This window comes from Microtus oregoni, unplaced genomic scaffold (assembly GCF_018167655.1).
Source record: "Microtus oregoni isolate MIOR12 unplaced genomic scaffold, Mior012 000018F_ref0000195, whole genome shotgun sequence".
Classification (NCBI taxonomy): Eukaryota; Metazoa; Chordata; class Mammalia; order Rodentia; family Cricetidae; genus Microtus; species Microtus oregoni.
The window spans coordinates 9978250-9999706 of record NW_024543077.1 but is presented as its reverse complement, the minus strand read 5'-3'; the positions used below and the strand labels follow the sequence as shown (position 1 = coordinate 9999706).

Genomic DNA, 21457 nt, shown 5'->3' with positions numbered 1-21457 from the left:
TGAGCACCGGAGCTTCACTAAAACATCCACAAATCCTTGTGTATACTGGTTATGACAATCCCTGTGCACACTGGTTGTGACAATCCCCGTGTACATTTGTTTGTGACAATCCCCGTGGACAGGTGGTTGTGACAATCCCCATGTACACTGTTTGTGACAATTCCCGTATATACTGGTTGTGACAATCCCCGCGTACCCTTGGTTGTGACGTGCTGTGATAATGTTCTGTGTGTCTCGCGTCTGTAGCAGGCATCATTTTCCTTATTGCTTCACTATGTTCTAAGTGAAGATAATTGTTTCACAGGCAAGGTTCATGCAGCTCCAGTCAAAGCCAGAGTCTAAGACATGGCTGCATTTCTCAACCAGGGACTTTTGCCTCACGTACTCATTGGCAATGTGCTTTATTTTCAAAATATATGTTTTCAGAATAACAGCTTTAGAACAAATAGTTTGTTCCTATGCTTTATTTATTTTCTACAGCTGTGAGAATCGGCAGTTAAGATAACACATTTTCTTCTTGTAGTACACTGGTCACATTGTCTGTGGAGGGGCGTCATTCACTTTTATTTCTTTAAATTTTATTTAAGTAACATATTTTCATTGATTCTACACACCAACCACTGTTTCCCCTTACTGCTCCCCATCCCCTCCCTCTGACTCCTCTTCTGTCTCCATTCAGAAAGTGGCAGACCGCCCATGGGATTGAAAGAAGCATGGGACATCACGGTGAGGTAGGACAGGACAAGCGCCTCACGCTATATCAGGCTGGGCAAGGTAATCCATCGTAGGGAACAGGGTCCCAAAAGCCAGGTAAGCGCCAGGGACAGATCCTGATCTCATTGCTAGGAGCTTTACAAGAGACCCAGCTACACAACTGCCCCCCACGTGCTGAAGGCCTAGGTCAGTGCCCTGCAGGCTCCCTGGGCAGGGTTCTTTCTTTCTGACCTCACATCCAGTGTGTTTCATAGCTTTATTTCAGTAAATATTTAAGATGACTGTTTTCTCTACAAAATGTGTGGTTTTTCTTAAAACGTTTGAGGACTTCATTAACATTTAGTTTGCCCACGATTTTCGTTTTTGTTTTACAGTATAGACAGTTATGGTAGATGCTATCCAGTTAACTTCTCATTGGTCGTCTACCTGTTAAACTGTAGAGGTATTTTCATTGTTTTAAAAGTTACTTACAATGTAGGTCAGTCCAGCACAGGGAAAGGAGATGTTGCCAGCAATCCACTCACAGCATCTGAACGCCTCTGTCAGCACGCTGTTTATAAGGAGAAGTCAGAAGGCCTTTGGGATGAACACTGCAGGTTTAGTTCTTGGCTAGAGTTGCTGTTGCCTCCTCTGGCTGCGCTGTCTCCTAGGATAAATAATTTGACATTATGCCTGAACTGTGTTGAGCTTAGAGCCATTACCAGCAGGACGGAGGACTAGACTCGCCGAGGAAGAGCCCTCACGTCGATATCTGCTCTAGCCCCGTGAAATCCCACGCTTTTTAAACATTCATGTGGCGTTGAGTTAACGTAGCATTTTAAAGAATTAAATAATGATATAGTTATTGGGAAATGTGCTTGTCATGTAGAAAGATAAGTTTTGAGGCCATAAGGCCACAGTAATGCCTGCCATTTCAAAGTTTCGAAGTGACTGATGGCATCTCTGTGAAGTTAGTTATCAATCTTGATGAAGCCTTGAAGTCATTATCTCTGCACGTCCACACACACAGTGACTGTGAGTTTGCTCTCTGCCATACACGGCATAAGACATGGAAGGTGTACAGACACAGGAAAACTGTGTTTGTTTGTTTGCTTGCTTGCTTTTTGATTTTTGTTTTTTTTTTTTTTGTTTGTTTGTTTTGGTAGGGACTTCAGTTGGTTTCCGCTCAACTGTCTTCTGCTCAGCCTTTCTGGAAGAGTGGCTTTTAGTAAATGCCTATGTTCTCTAGACAGGTTGCCCGAGAGGTGCGCTTTCAAGGCTCGAGCTGAAGAAAGGATGAGCCACACTGACCTTGATTGACAGATTTGACCCACAAGTGCTTCAGAGTCTTTGGTCAGGGGCCCAGGGTGATTTACAAACGTTCAGTGAGTGATTCCTGCAGATGATGGGGAACCTTCGTTTGGTTTATCAGGGTTGTGTTTTCTTGCTGTGTGCTGTGGAGCGGAAGGAAGGTGGTGGGTGTCGATCGCTGGTTGCGTAGCCGTTGCTTTCTTGCTGCTGCTAAAAGGGGTTTTTGCTTTTCTCACCAGATGAAACCTCCTTTACCCTGGCTTCTGTTTTCTAAGAGTCTGCCAATTGTTCAGAGCTAATTACATCTCTGAGATTAGACTTGAAGCTTTGTGATTAATTTCAAAAGCGCTTACTGAACATGACAAATCTAGGCTGAAATCTCTACAACAGGATCCAGAAGCCCTGTTCCAGAGTTTTGTTTTTCTCATGGCCGCAAATAGAGAAGTTATGGTGACGAGCATGATTTCAGCAGGTTTCATCTACACGTTTTGCACATGATGGCTTCTGAGCTGGTACACCATAGAAGAAAAATACTGTAGTTATTGTGGGATCTTTGTTTCGTATAACATGATATTTTAAAAATAGGAAATTATTAAATGATTTCTTATGCATCCTTACATTTCACCTGTACAGATGCCTTTGTGGTTTGGCTTAAACCAGTCAATACTAACATTTTATTATGTTGATAACTGTTTCTGCATTCCCTTTAAGTAGTTACAGATATACTAAGATATTTGAATTTACACAGATAGCTAAACTGTACATGTTTTTTTTATCTCTATTTAGTCCATCTCTTACAAATTTTAATTTTCAAAGAAGCTCTCTAATGAGTTTTATAGTCTGTTCTTTCTCTGGAACATTTGAGCAAATAGACTGCTGCTTTCCAGAGGCCAGGAGAATTTCTTAATATTGGAGATTACTTTCCTAAACTTATGTTGGATTGCATCAACATGCCTTTTAGGTCTTGGGATTTTCCTGATTTAAAAAAAAAATTGGGAAATTTAAAAATAAGGATTCTTTCTTTATGTTTTATGCCATTAAACAAAATCGAAAAGTCTAAAAAGTTTATTTTAACTTGGTGCAAATAAAGCATAGAAATGTGCCAAAGACATCCTCGGTGGCTCTATCCTGCTGTGCCTTCTCAACCCAAACCTTACAGCCACCGAGGAAGTCTTTGGTCAAGTGGCAGTTTGAGATCATTCAGCTTGCACAATGTCTGTGCAGATAAAAAGATGATTTCTTAAGGGATTGCATCGTCTGCATTTGCAAATGAGATTCCTCCTGCATTCTGATGGTGAAGATGTAATGAACAGTTAGGTCCGGGCACTGAACTGTGTCCAAGCTGGCTGCAGCTTGGCTGTCTGATGTGACATCGGCAGCCCCAGGCAACTGCAGCAAAGCAGATCTCACGTACATGGCCTTAGTGACTTGCTTTGTTCCATCTAAACTCCATTGGAAGGATGATGGCTTCCTCCTGGGAGAAACCATTCCCTGGGGGAAACTGATGGGATTCCTCCTTGGCATTCAACCGGTGTAAAGCCCACAGGGAGAAAACAATCGGGAGGATCAAGGATCAGAGTAGACTGACATCTTTTCAAACACATAAAACCAAACAGTGTGAGCTACAGATGCAGGTCACTGCCTTGTGAAGGTTCAGTCTTTGCCCAGCTCAGAGGAGAGGCTCTAGGGGAATGTCAGGTGATCTGGAATATATTATCTCTCTCTTAAAGTACCCAAGGAGAGACAGGAATGATGAACTCTTTATAGTAAGTTTCAGAATATTGGTTTCTATGTGGTTGGATATTTGTAGTCTGGCCCACAGCCAAACGTGTGTGTGTGTGTGTGTGTGTGTGTGTGTGTGTGTGTGTGTGTGTGTAAGAATGCCTGTGATTTAGTTTGCTGTGTTTAGCACGCTTATTCTGCCAAAACCCATTCTTAATTTCAAGTGAGGAATCCAAATTTGTGGTAAAGTTGTGGTTTACATGGGAATTTAACTGAAAAACGTAGATAAGACATGAATAGTGTAAACATTTAGAAAGCGTCTGTCAGATAGTGACCCCAAGGTGTGTGTTTGCTATATATGTCATAGTACATAAATAGAATGTATGTTTCTACTGGAAGAGATTGTGTTTGAATGTACATATTATATATTGTGTGTTATGGACATTAACTACACAAAAATATGCTCACTGTTTCTAAAATCAAGCACACACGCATAAAATAATTTTTAAATTTTATTTTTGTAATTATTATGAATAAGGATCTCTGTATAATGTTCAGGCTAAACTCCAGGTCATAGCCTTCTCCTAAGATCCCCCACACGGACTTGTGGAAGTACACATTATTCTGTGCTCAGATTGTTACTTGGGATACTTTTCCTTCCAATCAGGATATGGACACATTCACCTGGTTGTCGCAGCTTCCTTGTCAAATGGTGAAATATACTAATAGGAATGAATTTGGTTACTCGGATCACATTTTATAACTCTGTAACGTCTTCTCTGTGATTCTGAGTACATTTTAAACAATAGGTAAATCCCCTTCTACCGGATGATCTCTTCTGCTGTTGGAGAACCCGGGTCTTCCAGATAACCAGGCCCTAAGCAGGTGCTATGAGCAGCCCACTCTATCCACCCCACCTTTCTGCCAGAGCCTGCTATGGTCACTTTGCTTGGTCCACAAATTAGCCAATCCCCACATCCCTACCCTGAGGAGGAGTGATCCCTGTTGTATAGCCTAAGCTTTGCTCCCTTACCCCAGTCAGGGAACATGGGTCACATATTGATTTGCCCTCATTCCACGGAGGGGAGACTATTTCGGACCTCCACAGTGTTGATAAAAGCCTTTTGTCAGGATAAAATGCCTTTCTTGGTGCACCTGTTCACCGCCCCCAACACTGACACTTCTCCAGCCGAAGGCCTGAGGTGCTCTGTTCTTCTGAACTCCAAGGTGACTTCACCGTTAGGACAATGCCCTATTAGGGTACAAGGTAGCTGCCGAGTAGGACAATGCCTTATTGGACTCCAAGGTGGTTACAGCATCAGGACAATGCCCTATTGTGCATGCAGAGATGCCAGGCTTCCATTGGTCTTTTGATTACTCAAATAAGGAATTGGTGCTTTGTAATTCAAATAGCTACTAAAATTCTACTTCAATCTGTTTCTGTAGATGTGAGCTTTTCTGCAGGAAGAAATGAGAAATTTCGTGCCGCTGAGGACTTTGCTTCACTTTATTTATATTTATACGTTTAACTGGCCTTCAGTGATTATAGTTCTAACATAATCTGTTTGACGGAGTTGTGTTGGTGATGTTAAAATGGAAACAGACCTATAGATGTCTACACAGGTCCACACACATCTATACACATACATAAATAGAAATATATACAAAATACATAAGCATCTGAGATGCTGAAGACTGTTAAATTCATGAGGGGTACACCCACACACTGAGACAATGGGATGTTCTATCGGGAACTCACCAAGGCCAGCTGGCCTGGGTCTGAAAAAGCCTGGGATAAAACCGGACTCGCTGAACATAGCGGACAATGAGGACTACTGAGAACTCAAGAACAATGGCAATGGGTTTTTGATCCTACTGCACGCACTGGCTTTGTGGGAGCCTAGGCAGTTTGGATGCTCACCTTACTAAACCTAGATGGAGGTGGATGGTCCTTGGACTTCCCACAGGGCAGGGAACCCTGATTGCTCTTTGGGCTGACAAGGGAGAAGGACTTGATTGGGGGGGGGGGGAATGGGAGGCAGTGGTGGGGAGGAGGCAGAAATCTTTAATTAATAAATAAATAAACAAAAAAAAGAAATTAAAAAAAATTCATGACTAAATTGTGCAACAATCAGAGAAGCCACACCCCTCCACCTTCCTCAGAAGCCTGTGCTCTTTTCTTTAGAATGTGGAAGCGTGCATTCGCCTTCATTTGCTATTTTCAAAAGGTGTTGTTGGCTCGTTCAAATGTGTATCTCGGTCCCCTAAGAACCTTTTAATGAAAATTAGTAAAACTCATTACAGTGATAATTAGATTGTCAATACAGGTACAGTACAGCAATTGCCATTCCTTATTGGGTATTAACTGTTTGGACATTAATCTCAGTCATCGAAAATGCATATTTTGCTTGAATTAGTTGGTTGTTTATATCCATTGTCCTTTATTGGAGGAAAAAAACCTGATCTAGATTGTCTGAAAACATGGTTTTAGAATTTGTTTGAGTGCACTCTCTAAGACAGTGCTTCGTATTTAAATCTGAATGTCGGCGGCTTTGGAGTCTTGATGGAATAAAATAGCCCTGTGGTGCCTCCGAGTTTGCTTTCAAAGCTCTTAAAAATCTGGATGATTGTTTGATTGTTCTCAAAACTTAAAAGTAAAAAAATGAGCCTAAAATTAATTCATAGCCTAGGAAGCAGAAAACTTAGATGTTTAGAAAATACTGTGTTTGTAAGAGGAGATAAATCTAAATATCGTTGATGAGAATGATAAGAATGACCCTTTTCAATACCATCCGCTTTCCTATTTGACTTTCACGTCATCTGTCAGAATTCAATGCCAGCGTTAGAGGAGCAGACAGGGCGCAGTGAGAAGGTCAAGGTTGAATAGACCTCCTAGGGAGCTGGCCTTTCTCTCATCTGATAAACTCTTTCCTGTCTGTCTGGTTTGATTTTGTTCTAGTCCCTGCAGACCATGCCATATCAAAAGCTTTTTACTGATAGGAGCAATCCATCTGCCTTTGAAGGGATGCCTTGTGTAAAGACAGTGCCCAAACTTGTTTTATGAATTTGTATTTTATTTTGGTTTCCATTTAACCCCAAAGCATACCTTTCTGTCATTGTTTTAGAATTGATTCTACAGTGTCTTCATATATACCATATATACCGTGATGGCTAATGATATAAATGGGCATTATAAAAACTGGCATTAGTTTAAGCTTCAGAGACTGAAGCTTCAGTGGCCAGTCTGCTGTGTTAAAACTGAGTCTGTAAAAGTCATCTTTAAGGTGTTCTTATGACTATTATTTTAAAGATGCAATCTAAAATTCCAATGGACATAGGGATATGTGAATTTTAAATACATCTCTCAAGATTTTCACATGCATTTTTAAAAATGAAGTCATTTAAAAGTCTGGACTTTGTCATAAGCAGAACTGAGCTTCACTTCTCTTCACAGGTGTTGGAATTGGAAACTTTAGAGCCAAACAACAGACTCAGGCAGCCCCAACAGAGGAGGTTCAGCATCCCATATCCAGCTTGCCAGTTAAAGAGGTGCTAATGGTTGGTAGTGAAAGCAGACAGGGGAGAGTAATTTGTTCAGTATGGCTCCATTGGGGAGAAGGCAGGGAAAGGGGTCCAGTGGCTCCACTTTCATTTCCAGGAACTGACGTGCACTTTGGGTTTAAGTAAAGAAAGAATTGGTCAAACAGAGGTCCAGTTTTCCTTTACCTGCCTCACTTCTGTGTCCACAAGGTCATCCCCAGGAAAGGAGCATCCTTGCTGAAGAGAGCAAGCTGACGCTTAGAAAGATGTCGCTGCTGCTCTAGCAAGTGGCCTGGACTTCCCATTATAACCAACCCCATTTGGATGAAGTCTGTTCTGCATCCCCACTGTCTGGACATTGTTTGAATCTATGTCACAGAGATGTTTATCAGTCAGTCGGCTCTGGGCTTGGGGGAATTCAGCTCAATTTAGGAGAAGTTAAGGAGGCAGAGCTAACGATGAGACGCTGGAGTCAAGGAGACTGATGGCCAGTGGCGCTTTCCTCCTTCAGTTGCTCGTACCGGCCAGATGCGTTTTAGTGTTCAACATGTGCTTCATGTCTGCTTGCTTCCCCTCCACTCCAGTCCTTGTGGTCTCCATCAAAACAAAAACAACCCACGCAGTACTCAGGGCATAGAGTAGTAGGTCGATACATCATTACTATAGTGGCACACTCTCGGGCTGAGGTGGCTAAGAGAGGCCACTATGTCAGCCCACACCTTAGGCAGGCTTTACATTGTCTCTGGATTTTTTTTTCTTTTGAGACAGGATCTCCCTATATAGTCCGTCATGGCGCTCTTGCAGCAATCCTCCTGCCTCAGCCTTTCAGAGTTCTCTTTTATACTGTTTCCTGTCCCAGTGATTATCAGGCCCTTTGGATAGACTGTAGTGGGAAGTGATAATGGTGTGTCCTGGCTCTTTACTAGAAAGCCTTTGGGTAGATAGCAATTATAAGGTAACCATAATGGATAAGGTCTATCCATCCTTCTGCAAAATCATCAAGTTACTTAAAATATTAGGAAACTTTATTTTGCAAGTTATTTTTCTTTTCTGGAGCTGAATTGGGTGGTTCTTGCACATAAATATTGTAGATTATCACATGGCATCACAATATTAAAAGGTTGGGCAAGCCTGGGACCTTCTAGCTAGTTCTGAATGTCATGTCTCCACTCAAAGCCAGAGATAAGATTCTGTTCCCTTTCTCCTGGCCTGTAATTGGAGTTCCTGTTTACACAAGCTGCTTATTATGAAGGAGGGGTTCCTCCCCAGCTCCCTTCAAGCCTGTTCCTGCCTAAGCAGCCACACGATAGCCTATACTACCCATTCCATAATTGCATTTGCTTTCTCTGGAAACTAGCTGTGGATATAGGGCATATATATATATATATATATATATATAATATATTTACACACACACACACACACACACACACACACACACCTGTATAGTTGGAGACTGGCTGACAAAAACATTCACACTTTATTAGATAGGGATTTTATTACTCTTAGTGCAATTTCCCTATGGCATTCAGTGGTAGATTATTGGCTTTAAAATGTCACTTGACTGGAATGGAAGTTAATTAGAGGCTCGCAGTGTCTAGAAGGCACGTCGATTTCTTTAAGTAATGACCTTCAGGTCTTTCGTCACCGGGAAAAGCAGTTAGCGGGTGTGCTAGCTCTAAACTAGACTATCTCCAAAGTCGGGACTTGGAACTTTTATGAAATTTGATTAAAGTTTCATTTATTTCTTTACGAATAAAGACGTAAGAACAGTATATTTTTCATGAGTTCCTAATGTTACATTTCAGGCAGAGAAACTAAAATTTAGCAACTTTTGTATTCAACTCTTGAAAGTACGTGCCATTTTTATACATTTGCCTTGCTATCTTTAGGCTTCTAGAAATTTTTAGGCTCTCACAACAAATGTTCTTTACTTTATTAAAATCTATATCTAGTGTGTGTGTTTGTGTGTGTGTGTGTTTAGTGTATGTGTGCGTATGCAGGCAACTACATTCTAGATGCATATGAGGAAATCAAAGATCAAAGGAGCTGAGTTGATCCTATATTTATTATATTATTATACATTTATTAGTAATACCTATGTAATGGCTTAGAAAATAGACAGATTATAGTATTTAATTTAAAGGACAGATACTAACATGTTAATGTCAAAAACGGCCCAAGAAATCCTTCCATTAGTTCATGTAGACTTGACTCATTGGGAGAGCAACCACCAGAGAATATTTCTTGGAGACTGACAAAATCAATGGATGGCTTGTATTCGCCTAAATTCTAACCTGCTATTTGTCTCTTAAGAAGTGAATTTAATACATTTGTGTTTATTGTGTTTGCTGTTAACTTTGTGCTATTTCTGCCCCGATATTTCAACTTAAAAGTACCCAAGGGAAATAAAGCAGCCTTACACTCCCCCACAGTTTATCATTCTACAGGGCCGCAAAATGAAGGTCTTTCCATATGTGTGCATTCTGAGTTTACAGTCTTTCAAATAATGTTTGAAACATCTATGCATACTCTTAGCAAATAGGAAATTCCAAACATGTTCTTATCAGTGTGCCTATTTGGTTACTATATAGTCATCCATGTCTCAACATCATTCTCTTCCTACTGAATGAAATATTTGGTAGTGTTTTAAAAACAGGATTATACTCCAATCATTATAATGTCTTTATTTCATTAAAACTTTTTTTTCTTTTTACAAAAAATTGGAATATAAGTCCTTGATGGAACCCACCCCTGATGAAAACAAGAGAGATAGGTCAATTCAGTGGTATTCAAGAAGAGTAGACGGTTCGTTGCTGTGGCATCAGCTTCAGTAGGTTAGATTGCTAACTGGTTTAGGACTTATGGATCATAAGTAAGTACTCTTTGTTGCTTTTTATGCCCGTAATTAATTATACCATCAAAGCTCATGGATAATGTATTATGTTGTAATTTCCTGTTCCTGTGGTCATGGTCACGTGTGTCTAAGATTTACAATTTCTTTTTCAGCGCCTGGCTATGGAAGCTGAGAAGGTCCAAGCTGCCCACCAGTGGAGGGAGGATTTTGCAGTAAGAACATTTTTTTTTTAATATAATCAATTCATTTAAGTTGATCATTTATTTTTTGTTGATCAGTACTTTTGTTTCCATAGTTTTAGTCACATTTAAATATGGTCAGCGATGGAATTTTACAGTGTTATAGGAATTTGATCCCAAACTCCCAAAGTCTATTCTTTTTTGAGTGACGTGGACCAGTTAAATTAGTGAGAATGTTCATGGTTATCTTTATGTATGAGAAAAGAAAGAAAAAAATACAAAAAAGGTTCTCACATTCTTCAAGGCATTTGAAAATATATTAAAGCAGCATTGAATCATACACTGAGTAATCTTCACCATTGTTTTGAAAACAAAGTTGCATTGAACTGGTTTTTTTTTTTTTAAAGAAATACATGCATTTTGAATTGTCTTTCTGGGTGAAATAACTGAAGAAATAAGCGAAGCATGCTCACCGTTTGATTGGTTTGAGTGTTGCTGGACCCTTTCCCAATTTACTGTGAACTACTTTTGGACATGCCAGCTGGCATTAGCTTTCATGTTTTCCTTATTATTTGATAAGCTTGTTTTTGTTCCCTGGGATGCTAGGTTAATTGCATAACATTGCAGATGCCTTCCCTGTAATGAAGAACTTACTACCCATTCACTGTGGTAGCCAACGGAAGTGGCCAATCCCGAAATGTCATTTGAAGTTCTTCTGTAACATAGTTGATGCCTTTATTTATAATGGAGATGTTCTCCGTCTCTGATGACTGATAAACTCCAGACAACTCCTTTTTGGCACACAGTCTTTCCCTAACCCATCGATGCTATTTCAAAATGGTCACAAGTGTGAGTGCTAATGACAGTGTCTGAGATTTTATTCTAAACTGTGTCAGATCTAAAGTTCAAGAACTTGTACAGCAATAGGTGTGGGAAGTAGCGTGGCTACTTTGTGTTTGTTATTTTGCTTGCATACATACATATATACAAACATACATACAGAGGGGCAACTAGTTTAAATAACATGATGAATTTTTTTTTTATGAACTTCCTTGCTTGATACTTGTGATCCTTCTTCTTTGTCTACTAATTGGTCTCAGACAATCTATTCAGTAGTGATTCTCGTTGACTGTCATCTTAATTTGATTTTCTCAGTGAATTGATCATATTGACTGAGTAGTTCTATCTTATTAGATATTGGATTTACCCACAGCTGTTTGTCATGGTTAGGCTACTAAAGGTCAGTTTGTCGCCCGCCTGTAATATATGAAGAGAAATTGTCGAATGAGTAAAAATCATAAGCACCTATAGCACTGAGGAACATGAGCTTTTGGAATGAGGGGGTTGGAAGCCAGTTACTACCTTTTAGATGAGGGAAATGACCTTAAAATTGTGTTTCTTGAATATAGCTTAGAGACAGGCAACCCCCCCCCCCCCAAAAAAAAACCAGCTTTGGTGATTTATGTGGATGACAAGTCTTCTTCCTGGCCCCCCATTTAAAGGTGGCATATGACATATTATGAACGTAAACTAGGCCCAGTTGGTGTGGTATTATTATAGTGCAGTTGCTGTTGGTTGAGTTTGAATCTTCAGTAATTAACAGAACACCAAGGAATATCAGCATCTCACAGTGTCCCTTTGTAATATAGAAATCACTTTTCCTCTTTGAAAAAAAAATCAGTTTCAATAAATCATTTGGTAGTTTTCGCCATTGTTAAAAAATAACAAGTTGACATAGACTTAAACTAATTTTTTTCTTTACCATTGTCAATGTATTTAAGTAGTAGTTGTGTCTTTCTAGACAGCAGATCTTTTCCCCAGATACTTTGTAAATTGTTGAATACTAAGTCATCATTTTCCTGATAGGTGATAGGTGACCTGAAAGACAGCACTCAGAGTGTTAGCGTTTGCAAATTTAGTGCATCGATAGTGTCATCAGCTGGAAGGCACACTAGCGTTTTGCTTATTTTACTCATTTCCAACAAAACACTGGTTCAACGATGAGTTGCTGACAATTTCATACCGTGCTCCTATTTGGGTCTTGTCAAGTTTTTCTTTATATGTAAAATAGTGCTTCTATTATGTGCCATTAATACCCATGTCTATGAGGCAGCACTGTTAGAAATTTCATTCAGGATAACAAATGTGTCCACAATGATGCAAAAGCCATTACTAATGTTTATATGGATAGAAGTGAGTCATTTACCTTAGTATTAAATGTTCCTATCGAATAGTATTCACTGTGCGGGAGCCAACTCTGTTCTTAAGTTCCCATTAAACTACAGTGTGCTCAGGACCTGTTAACATACCGTATTACCCTTAAAAGAGACTCTTGAAGGAAAGCAGCTCAGAGCTTTGTCCACTGTTTTTCCTGCACACACGTCGTGCCCGCTGCTCACGGGGCACCCATCTGTCGGCCTTTGTGTGCTTGAGAGTTGGTGTCCTCCATGGCTTCCATGTTAGCAAGTGTCCCTGGCCACTCTCCTCCTTGGGAGGCCATGGTGTGCTAGAATGGTTGAAATTGTGAGAAGTTTCATGCCTGCAGAATAGAACCGGATTAGACTTACTAAATCTTTAGATTCAAATGATCAGGAAGTAGTAAAATAGAAACCTTTCTTCCATCTTTTTCTGACAAAGTAGACAGTGCTAAAATCTATTAATTCACAGATACATCGAGCTAAATTAATCCTCTAGATCCGGAATAAGAAATCAGTGATTGATAATTAAACATAACCAACATTAGACCTTTGTTTTGATAAAGCACCCAAAACAGTTGCCATTTTTTAAGCAAACATTTGAAAATGTTTAATTTGAAATTAAACACCTCATTCTGAAAGGCCCTCCCTCTACACCTTGGAATCCTTTCCTCAGTCCAGGTATTTGGCTGTTTCCACCAGTGCGATAGCTCTTTAATAATTTAGCACTCAGGTAATTTCGAAGGCAGGAAGAGTTTCCTAAAAGCTGCATTAACATTTCAAAAAGAAATATAATATTCTGCTTCTTCCCTCAAGTATACGTTGGCATGTTTCATTAATATTGCTCAGGCAAAAGTTGATTAGTGTTCCCCGCTGTGTAAAATAGAAAAATCACATAAACAGCGAGAACAAAAGGCGAAGCCCTAACTGCTGGCAGCAAGAAGGGGCTCGTGTAATTCACACTCTCCCTCGGCTCCACTTGGTTCCCACAGGAGCATACAAGCAAGGGAACAACGGGCCAAAAGCTCCGCGGGGTGACACGTGGTGCTAATAACATGGGAGGGGACAAAGGACTTACACGCTAAATAGATTAAAATTGATGTGGCCATGCATTGACAAGTTCAAACCAATATTTGTAAGTAAGTCACATCTACCAGCTGCTGTTCAGGTCTCCGTGAAGTATGGGTGCTAACGGAAGCATGCCATGTCAGTCACTTAAGACGGACAGATGATTTGATTAAGGGCAGGTGGGCGGAGGGGGACTAGAGCTTGGTAAACTAATTGTTCCGCATGATAGAGTTTCTATTATTTCCACCAAACCAATCTTCTCCAATTGCATCCAAAATCTCATTTGATTGCCTTTGAAATGGCTGGTTAGCTAAAGCAATTTTGTTTCCAACTAAGCCTGCGATATTAATTGTACTTACACATGTATAAACAGAAGGGGTGCCTAATTTGTATTTTAATAACTGGGATCTTTACGTGTGCCGTATTAGTGCCGGCTGGTTGCTGGGTAGGCTGAGTGGAGATGCCCACAAATTGGTCAGTAAATAAAACATTTGCAGGAGCCCTTTAGCTCCTGCTGCATGGGGAAAATAAATTAGCAGAGGAAGATCATTGTGGCGGAAGTTGAATGTGACTGAGTCGGTCAGGCTGATTTAGTTCTTCAGGGTAACTTTTGTTCTGTAATTGTCAAAATCATTTTGCCATGCCATATATTAGAATGTTCTTTTAACATAATGGCATTCAAAATTTTGTATTTGTCTGAGTAAAATTCGTAGGCACGGGGATTCTGTATTATTTCATCTATCCCTATTCATTTCATGGAGGAGCATCGTCTTTGTTAACCAAAGCACAAATGTTTTTTGTGATGAGAAAACAAACTGTGCTTATTTTGATTTTAATGCATAAAGACAAACAGCGTTCTGTGTGACAATTTGGTGTACACATTGGGTAGGAAAGGACTTATTTTTGTGAGTGAAAAGTGGAGGATGGCTTGCTGTCTTCATAAGTGAATAAACAAAATTGATGGATCATCAAATTCATTTCAACCTGTGATTGAATTTTGTCTTTCTTAGTTTCTGCCTTGGTTCACTTGTGTATGTTAATTTCTGTAGCATTACTGATAGATACAAAAATTATTAAAATTTCCATTATTTTGATGCTCCTGAAGAATTTTCCCGCATCATAAAAATATATTTAAAAGAGTCACAGTGCAAAATTAATTTTCCCTAATATTGGGAAAGGAAACTCTTCAGTTAAGAAGACTTGAACTAACTTTTGATGCTTTCATCTACTCATATGTGCTCATGACGAATATGGAGCATGCCAAACTAGTTTGTAACAACTGTGGATTTTTACATTGCTGCTTAATCTGGGTAATAGCTCAAATCCTGATTTTTATATTGAAAAGGGAAAGCAGTAGGCTTAACACTTGTTATTTGGCCTAACAAATATTGCTTTCACTCTTAATAACATTTTTTGGTGTCCGCTCTGACCTCACATTTTTTTTTATTTCAATTAAAGCCTGTGAGAACATTGCATGTTGACTAGCCCGTGGCCCTCAGTAAGACACTATCACAGCGTGTGTGAAAATAATAAAAATGCTGATATCCTAGAGGCTGTGCACAATGCTTCCCTTCCCTGGCTGTTGTCTCCACAAGGGAGGGAGAAGTCGGAGAGCTGTTCCACACTGGGGGATGAGACCAGATTGGTCTGGCTGTTACTCACAGTCATTCTGCTGCCTCAGTGTTGTTCACAGACTGAGATTCAGGGAGTGTAGTCAGTTACTGAAATTTCTGAAATTGCTGCCAGTGTCTAAAAATTCCAGCCACAGGTAGTGCCCAGAATCACCCTTATTGACGTTTAAGGAGTCAGTTACTTCAACCAGCTAGTGCCAAATTATAACTGTCAAAAAAGATTCATTATGACAGATGTTTAAGTTCTGCAGTGTAAAACATTTTCTTATTTTATATAGACTACTTGTTCGTATTAAATTGAGGATTTACTATATTAATTTAGGACTAAAGAGAAAAAGATGAGGAACTTGTATGAACATTATAAGTGACTACAAATTACAAATTGTTTCAAAGCCTTCAGCAAGAGGTTAGAGATATGACTCAATGATACACTCTTTGCCATGCAAACATGACAACCTGCATGCAGATTTACACAATCGGGAAATGCCAGGCAGGTGCAGCAGCTCTTTGTCTTCCCAGACTTCAGAAGGCTGAAGCGAAGAGTCCTCAGGACAAAGGGGAGCTAGACTACAAGCAGGGACTGAGTTTGCCTGAGATGCCTTGCCTCAGTGAATAAGGACATCCAATAATTAAGTAATACTCTCGATTGTAGCTTTGGACATCACAGGCATGGCCACACGAGTAACAGTGTTAGTGCACATGCAAACACGCAGGCATGCACACACACACATGCACGCACACACCTGCACATACACACACACATATGCAAACACGCAGGCATGCACACACACACACATGCACGCACACACCTGCACATGCACACACACACATGCAAACACGCAGGCATGCACACACACACATGCACGCACACACCTGCACATGCATAGTTGCAAACATACACACATGCACATACACACAGACTCATGAACAAAAATCCATCAATACTTATAATTACGGTGTACTTTGTGATCTGGCCTACAGAAGACTTTCCAAATTTGCTACTTTAGTGTCTGCCTAATGGCTACGACCATTGACATGAACGTCTGAGTAATCATTAATGCTCTTCGAAAGGATATGAACTCATTCACTCTTGGACCTTTGCTCATCTATGCCATTTCCTTATGGCTTTTCTTGACCAAGATTAGATTTGCTGTTTTTTGATGTTTTCTAATGCCTGCATATGTTTCAATACATACTCTTTCTCCATTTTTTTTTTATCACTATGGTGCAAACTCCCTGGGATGAGAAGATTGGCTAATGTAATACGAAGATAGTCTAGTGTGATGCATGACATAGCCTGCATGTATTTTTATGAAAAAACAATAGCTTGTTTAGGACACCTGTTTTTACTTGTGAACCTCACTGTCCCTATTACCGAAGAGATGATGAAAGTTTGTTTGAACTGCATCTTTATATGCTGGCATAGACTTACTCACAGCTGTGGCTTAGGTATAAAGCACTGGGCTTAGCATTATGCAGATCTACTTAAAATTTTGGGCCTGACACTAACTTGCCCTGCAGTCTTGAAAAACCAATATTCTCTTGAAATATCTATTCCCTTAAGATATCACCTCTGCTCGTCAATACAACTGTGTCCTTGTGAGATGTTCAGTCATTTCCCTCTGTTTCTATGGCCACCATTTGTCTCCCATAAAGAATATTTCTCCTAACTCCAGGATGCTCTCAAGCAGGTTGGCACTGTTCCTGAGAATTCACCCTTCTGTTGAGTACCTGCCAGCTTTCACTCCTGTTGTTGCCGCTTGGCTCGTTGACGTTTCTTTAAGGTGGAGACAGTGTGGACACTATGCAGACATGAATTGAATAGCACTGTTCCCAAGCCTAACAACTCAGTGGACAGGGCTTGCAGGCCTGTACTTAATGTCTGTGTCACAAAGGGCCTAAGGAAGATGACTCCTTTGTTATCAATTTAAACCTTCTTTCCGTGAGAAGACAAGGTTTGGCAAGTCACCTTTATTTCTCACTCCGTTCTCATCCTTCCCTTGTCCTTTGGGATCCTGGGGATATACTTCATTCCCTTAGGAAACGATCATGTGAATTTTAATAAGTGAATGCATCCGAAAGATTGCCGATAGTTTGTCAGCTCTTACCCTGCATTGTCATGTTTAGCTAGCCATTGAGGGCCTTCTTGCTTTATTATCTGCAGCTTCCAAATTTTGTTATAAATTAGGTTATGTACATGTACTTAGTACTTTGGGAGACTTGGATGATGGCAATACAGGAGCATCATCTCCATCATGGTCCAGAATATCAGCGAGCACACGCTTCTTTTTCCTGGAGCTCTTTACGGCCCAAGTTCTGGAACACTAACTCTATTCCCAGAGATAATCTTGTATTGAGAATAAATAACATTAGATGCTGGAATGGATTCAATTTAATGGAATTAGAGATATGTTAATGGCCTTGCTAAGACTGCTCTGGGAACAGAGGCTGGTCCAGGAGTTAAATACATGGCCTGAAACCTTTTCTCCCTGGAGGGTTTAAGGTACCAGAAATTTGGAGCTTTGAAGGAAAGGAGCCAAGCATGGTGTTCAGGTTGGTGCAGACTCTCGGATGTGGTTCCAGTTGGATTCTTGGACGTCGAATTCTGCCCAAGAGAGTGATTGCTCATGGCTGAGGACTTAGTGAATTGTTTTCGGTGGAAGCAGACTGTCCAGAACACTGAAGAGCTGAGAGAAATAATCCAATCACTGAGTAGTAGAGCAGCCAAAAATTAACCCCAAAAGATATTTCTGAGCAGAGACATTTTAGAGATGTCATGCTTAATTTAAGAAGTTGAGAAATAACTGTGTAATAGTCAATAGAGTACTCACCTACACTTTCTTGAAAATGTGCACGTAATACTGGAGTTGATGACATATGGTAATGATGGCAGAACTCTAGGGTGGTGACTTACTGTCCACGGCAGAAATGGACCATTTTAAAGTTCATTCATGAACTTTATATAGTTTATATAGACCATCTTATATAGTCTGATGAATGGATGCTTTCCTGCCTCTCAAGTAAGTACTGTAGCTGTTTTTAGTTTCTTTCTTTCTTTCTTTTTCTTTCTTTTTCTTTTTTCTTTTTTTTTTGTTCTTCAAGACAGGTTCTCTTTACATAGCTCTGTCTGTCCTGGAGCTCACTATGTAGACCAATCCGTCTGGCCTTGAACTCAAAGAGATCCATTTGCCTCTGTCTCCAGCATGCTAGGATTAAAGATGTGCAACATCGCATGCAGCTTGCAATTTATTTCTTTTTTAATACTATCTATCTATCTATCTATCTATCTATCTATCTATCTAGTGAACATTGGTGTTTTGCCTGCATGTATTTCTGTGTGAAGATGTCAGATCGTGAAGTTCAGACAGTTTTAGCTGCCACATGGATGCTGGGAATTGAACCTGGATCCTCTGGAAGAGCAGTCAGTGCTCTTAACTGCTGAGCTCTCTCTCTCTCCATCCCGTCACCTTATTTGTTTTCCATTGCTTTCAACATAAAAACTGAGAATCTTTTAACATTAGAAAACAAAGTAACCAACAAAACTAGACAAAAACCTATTGCAGACCATTCTGCTTTATGGCTTTTCCTCTCTTCCTGTCCCTGGCAGCAGACTTCAATGAGGTATGAGGCCTCCCCTCTTTCCTGCCTTTTCTCTACATATAGGGCAGCCTATGTAACCAAACCTCATATGTCTCCTTTGTAGCTCACTTCCCGAAACCAAATCAGCATTTTCTTTTTAATTTTCTACTTGGTCTTTGTAGAAACTTAAAACTTCTCTTTCTTTAGATGCCTTTTCTTCGTGTCATGAAGCTGCTTTCAGTTTTTCTGTCTTCACTACCCAGTTCCCTGTCAATCTTCCTGCAACCTCTCTCTTCACAGCGTAGTCAGGGCTTAGGAGACAGGACTTCCTCTCTCTTCTTGAGAGCCTATGCTTTCTCCCTAAACAGCTCTGCTGACTTCACATGCAACCCCGCTGAGCTCTGCTGGGCTCTAGGCTTATTCACCGCTTAAGTGCTGGGTGTGTCCGGTGTAATGTCTTCTTGCCTGTAGACACTGCAGATGGTCCATTCCTTCTATTATCTCTTTCCCCTACAGTCTTTAAGTGCCAACTGATATTTATTTCCTAACTCTCTCAGTTAATATAGTTGCAATGAAAGAGTCATCTGAGTGGGGGAGAGACACTGGGGCTCAGAAGTGAAGTGATTGCAAACTCAATTCAATATAGACCAACCTGGTCTGTATTGTGTAGACAGTCAGGGTTAGATAAAGGAAACCCTCTCAAACAAAACAGAATGCAACCTAAAGTTGAGGTGTACTTGGACTTTGTAGAACAGTTCTTCAATTCCAGAGCTCACAGGATAGAAACAGGAGGGTTAGAAATTCAGGAGCTCCTCTGGTGTACCATGAGTCTAGGACTAACCTGGGGTAAAGATAAGTTCTAAAACAAGCAACAAGATAAAATTAAAAATAAGTAAGTTTAAGTGATATAATTAACTAGAAAAAGTAACTTGAAATCTCCCTAAATGTTTGTAGCTGGATAATGTCTCTCTCATATATGTCTTATGGGATACACACACACAAATATAGGTTCCTAGTACTACTTAGTGAATAGAACACAGAAATTGTGAAGACAGCTTATTTGTTTTTGATAAACCTGAATATCTGCATTTTCCCCATTCTTTATATGTCTCAGATCTTACTAGGTTACTATGTTATTTCTTTGTTGCTAAAATTTTCCTTGTTGTCTGTAACCATATCACCACGTTGTTTCGTTCAGGATCTTAATTTAGTTGATGGCTCCTCCAGTTTTACCTAGAAAGCATTAAGAGATAGTTGGTTTTTAGGTCGTATATTAGTAACCATGGCCTGGGAAGATGGATTTGCTTGTCATGAATAGCATGTTCTGCCTGGAAACATATTAAAGTAGATTTCATTAGTTACAGAACACGGGAGCCATAAGTGAAGGCAGTCTCTGCAAACATGTCCATAGAAAAGCAGGTAAGCAGGTTACAGGAGAGCAGAGAAAATTTCTTTGTGGGTTGCCCAGCCTCTCTGACATATTCTGAGCTTTGGAGTTGGTGGAAGCCAGTGATATTCTAAGTTAGTAAATTCTAAGGTTTTTCTGAACGTTCAAAAGTTGTTAGGTCAGACATGACAGTGAACAATGGATCACTATCGAGTACCAGACAGTCCAGTGTCGGTGATCCACTGAGACCATAAGCCACCTGCTAATGACACGGGGACATTATTAGTTATGAAAGATCAACCGATAGCTTAGGTTTGTTTCTAATTGGCTCATAACGGACACTAACATATTTGTATTAATTTTCATGGCTCCATGTGGCTCATGGCTTGTTACCTCATCTCCTACATATCATGCTTCCTGTGGCTCCGCCCTTCTTCTCAGCATCCTCTTTGTCTGTAAATCCTGCCTCGCTATTGGTCATTCAGCTTTTTATTAAACCCATCAGAGTGACATTGTTACAGTATACAAAAATACCATTCCACAACAATCCAAGATAATTTAGCCCTGAAACTGCCATATGCCAACTCTTTGGCCACCAAATTTTTACTAGTCACCAATCTTTCAATCTTTAACACAAGTATCACTTTGTTTTTCTGGAAATCTATATAATTTTGAAAGACCAAATGCTTTAAAAATTGCTGTTATAATAGTGCCTTTATTGTTGACTTATTATTACATTAATTTCATTCTTCACATTAATAGTTCCTGTGGATTTTTCTCATGACGTATATTGATCAGGACGATTGATTAAAGTTCTACCAAGAGTGTCCAGTTTTATAATATCGTGGCGTGACATTGCATAAAAAATATGCAATTTGTGTCAGACCACATTCACAGCTACCCTAAGACATGTGCACCATTAAGGCCACAGGCTGAACATGCCTGTAAGTCTCTCCTCAGTTCTTATATGATTGAGATGGGCTGGACATTTTGTTTTAGCTTTTAAAAAGTTTTGTATTTTCTTCTTTGATGAAGTTTCTGGGATGTTTTCAAAGTTTTCTAAGATAATAACACATGAAACACCAACTGACAAAGCAAGAAAAGCAGTAAATAATCAGACTCTTTGTCCTTTCCCCAACTAACTTTGGGATTGTAGGCCTTTGTTGCTGTGCCCAAATTTTGTGTGCGTGATGGAGATCATGTCTTACATCCTCATGCTTAAACTGCAAATACCAAGGTACCAGCTCTTCCAAACTACCCATGCTCTCCGAGAGGCCACGTGCAGTTAGATATAG

At 39.9% G+C, this 21457-nt stretch overlaps 1 protein-coding gene across 8 annotated transcripts in view; it reads left to right on the top strand.

The window, feature by feature from the left end:
- The window catches only part of LOC121459135 (voltage-dependent calcium channel subunit alpha-2/delta-1), a 427825-nt gene that overhangs the window by 210359 nt on the left and 196009 nt on the right, over positions 1–21457 (top strand). For all 8 annotated transcript variants that reach the window (XM_041668668.1, XM_041668666.1, XM_041668667.1 and 5 more), the window contains exon 4: positions 10276–10335. In XM_041668668.1, the coding sequence (XP_041524602.1) occupies positions 10276–10335 (60 nt within the window). The remainder of the gene's footprint in view (positions 1–10275; positions 10336–21457) is intronic.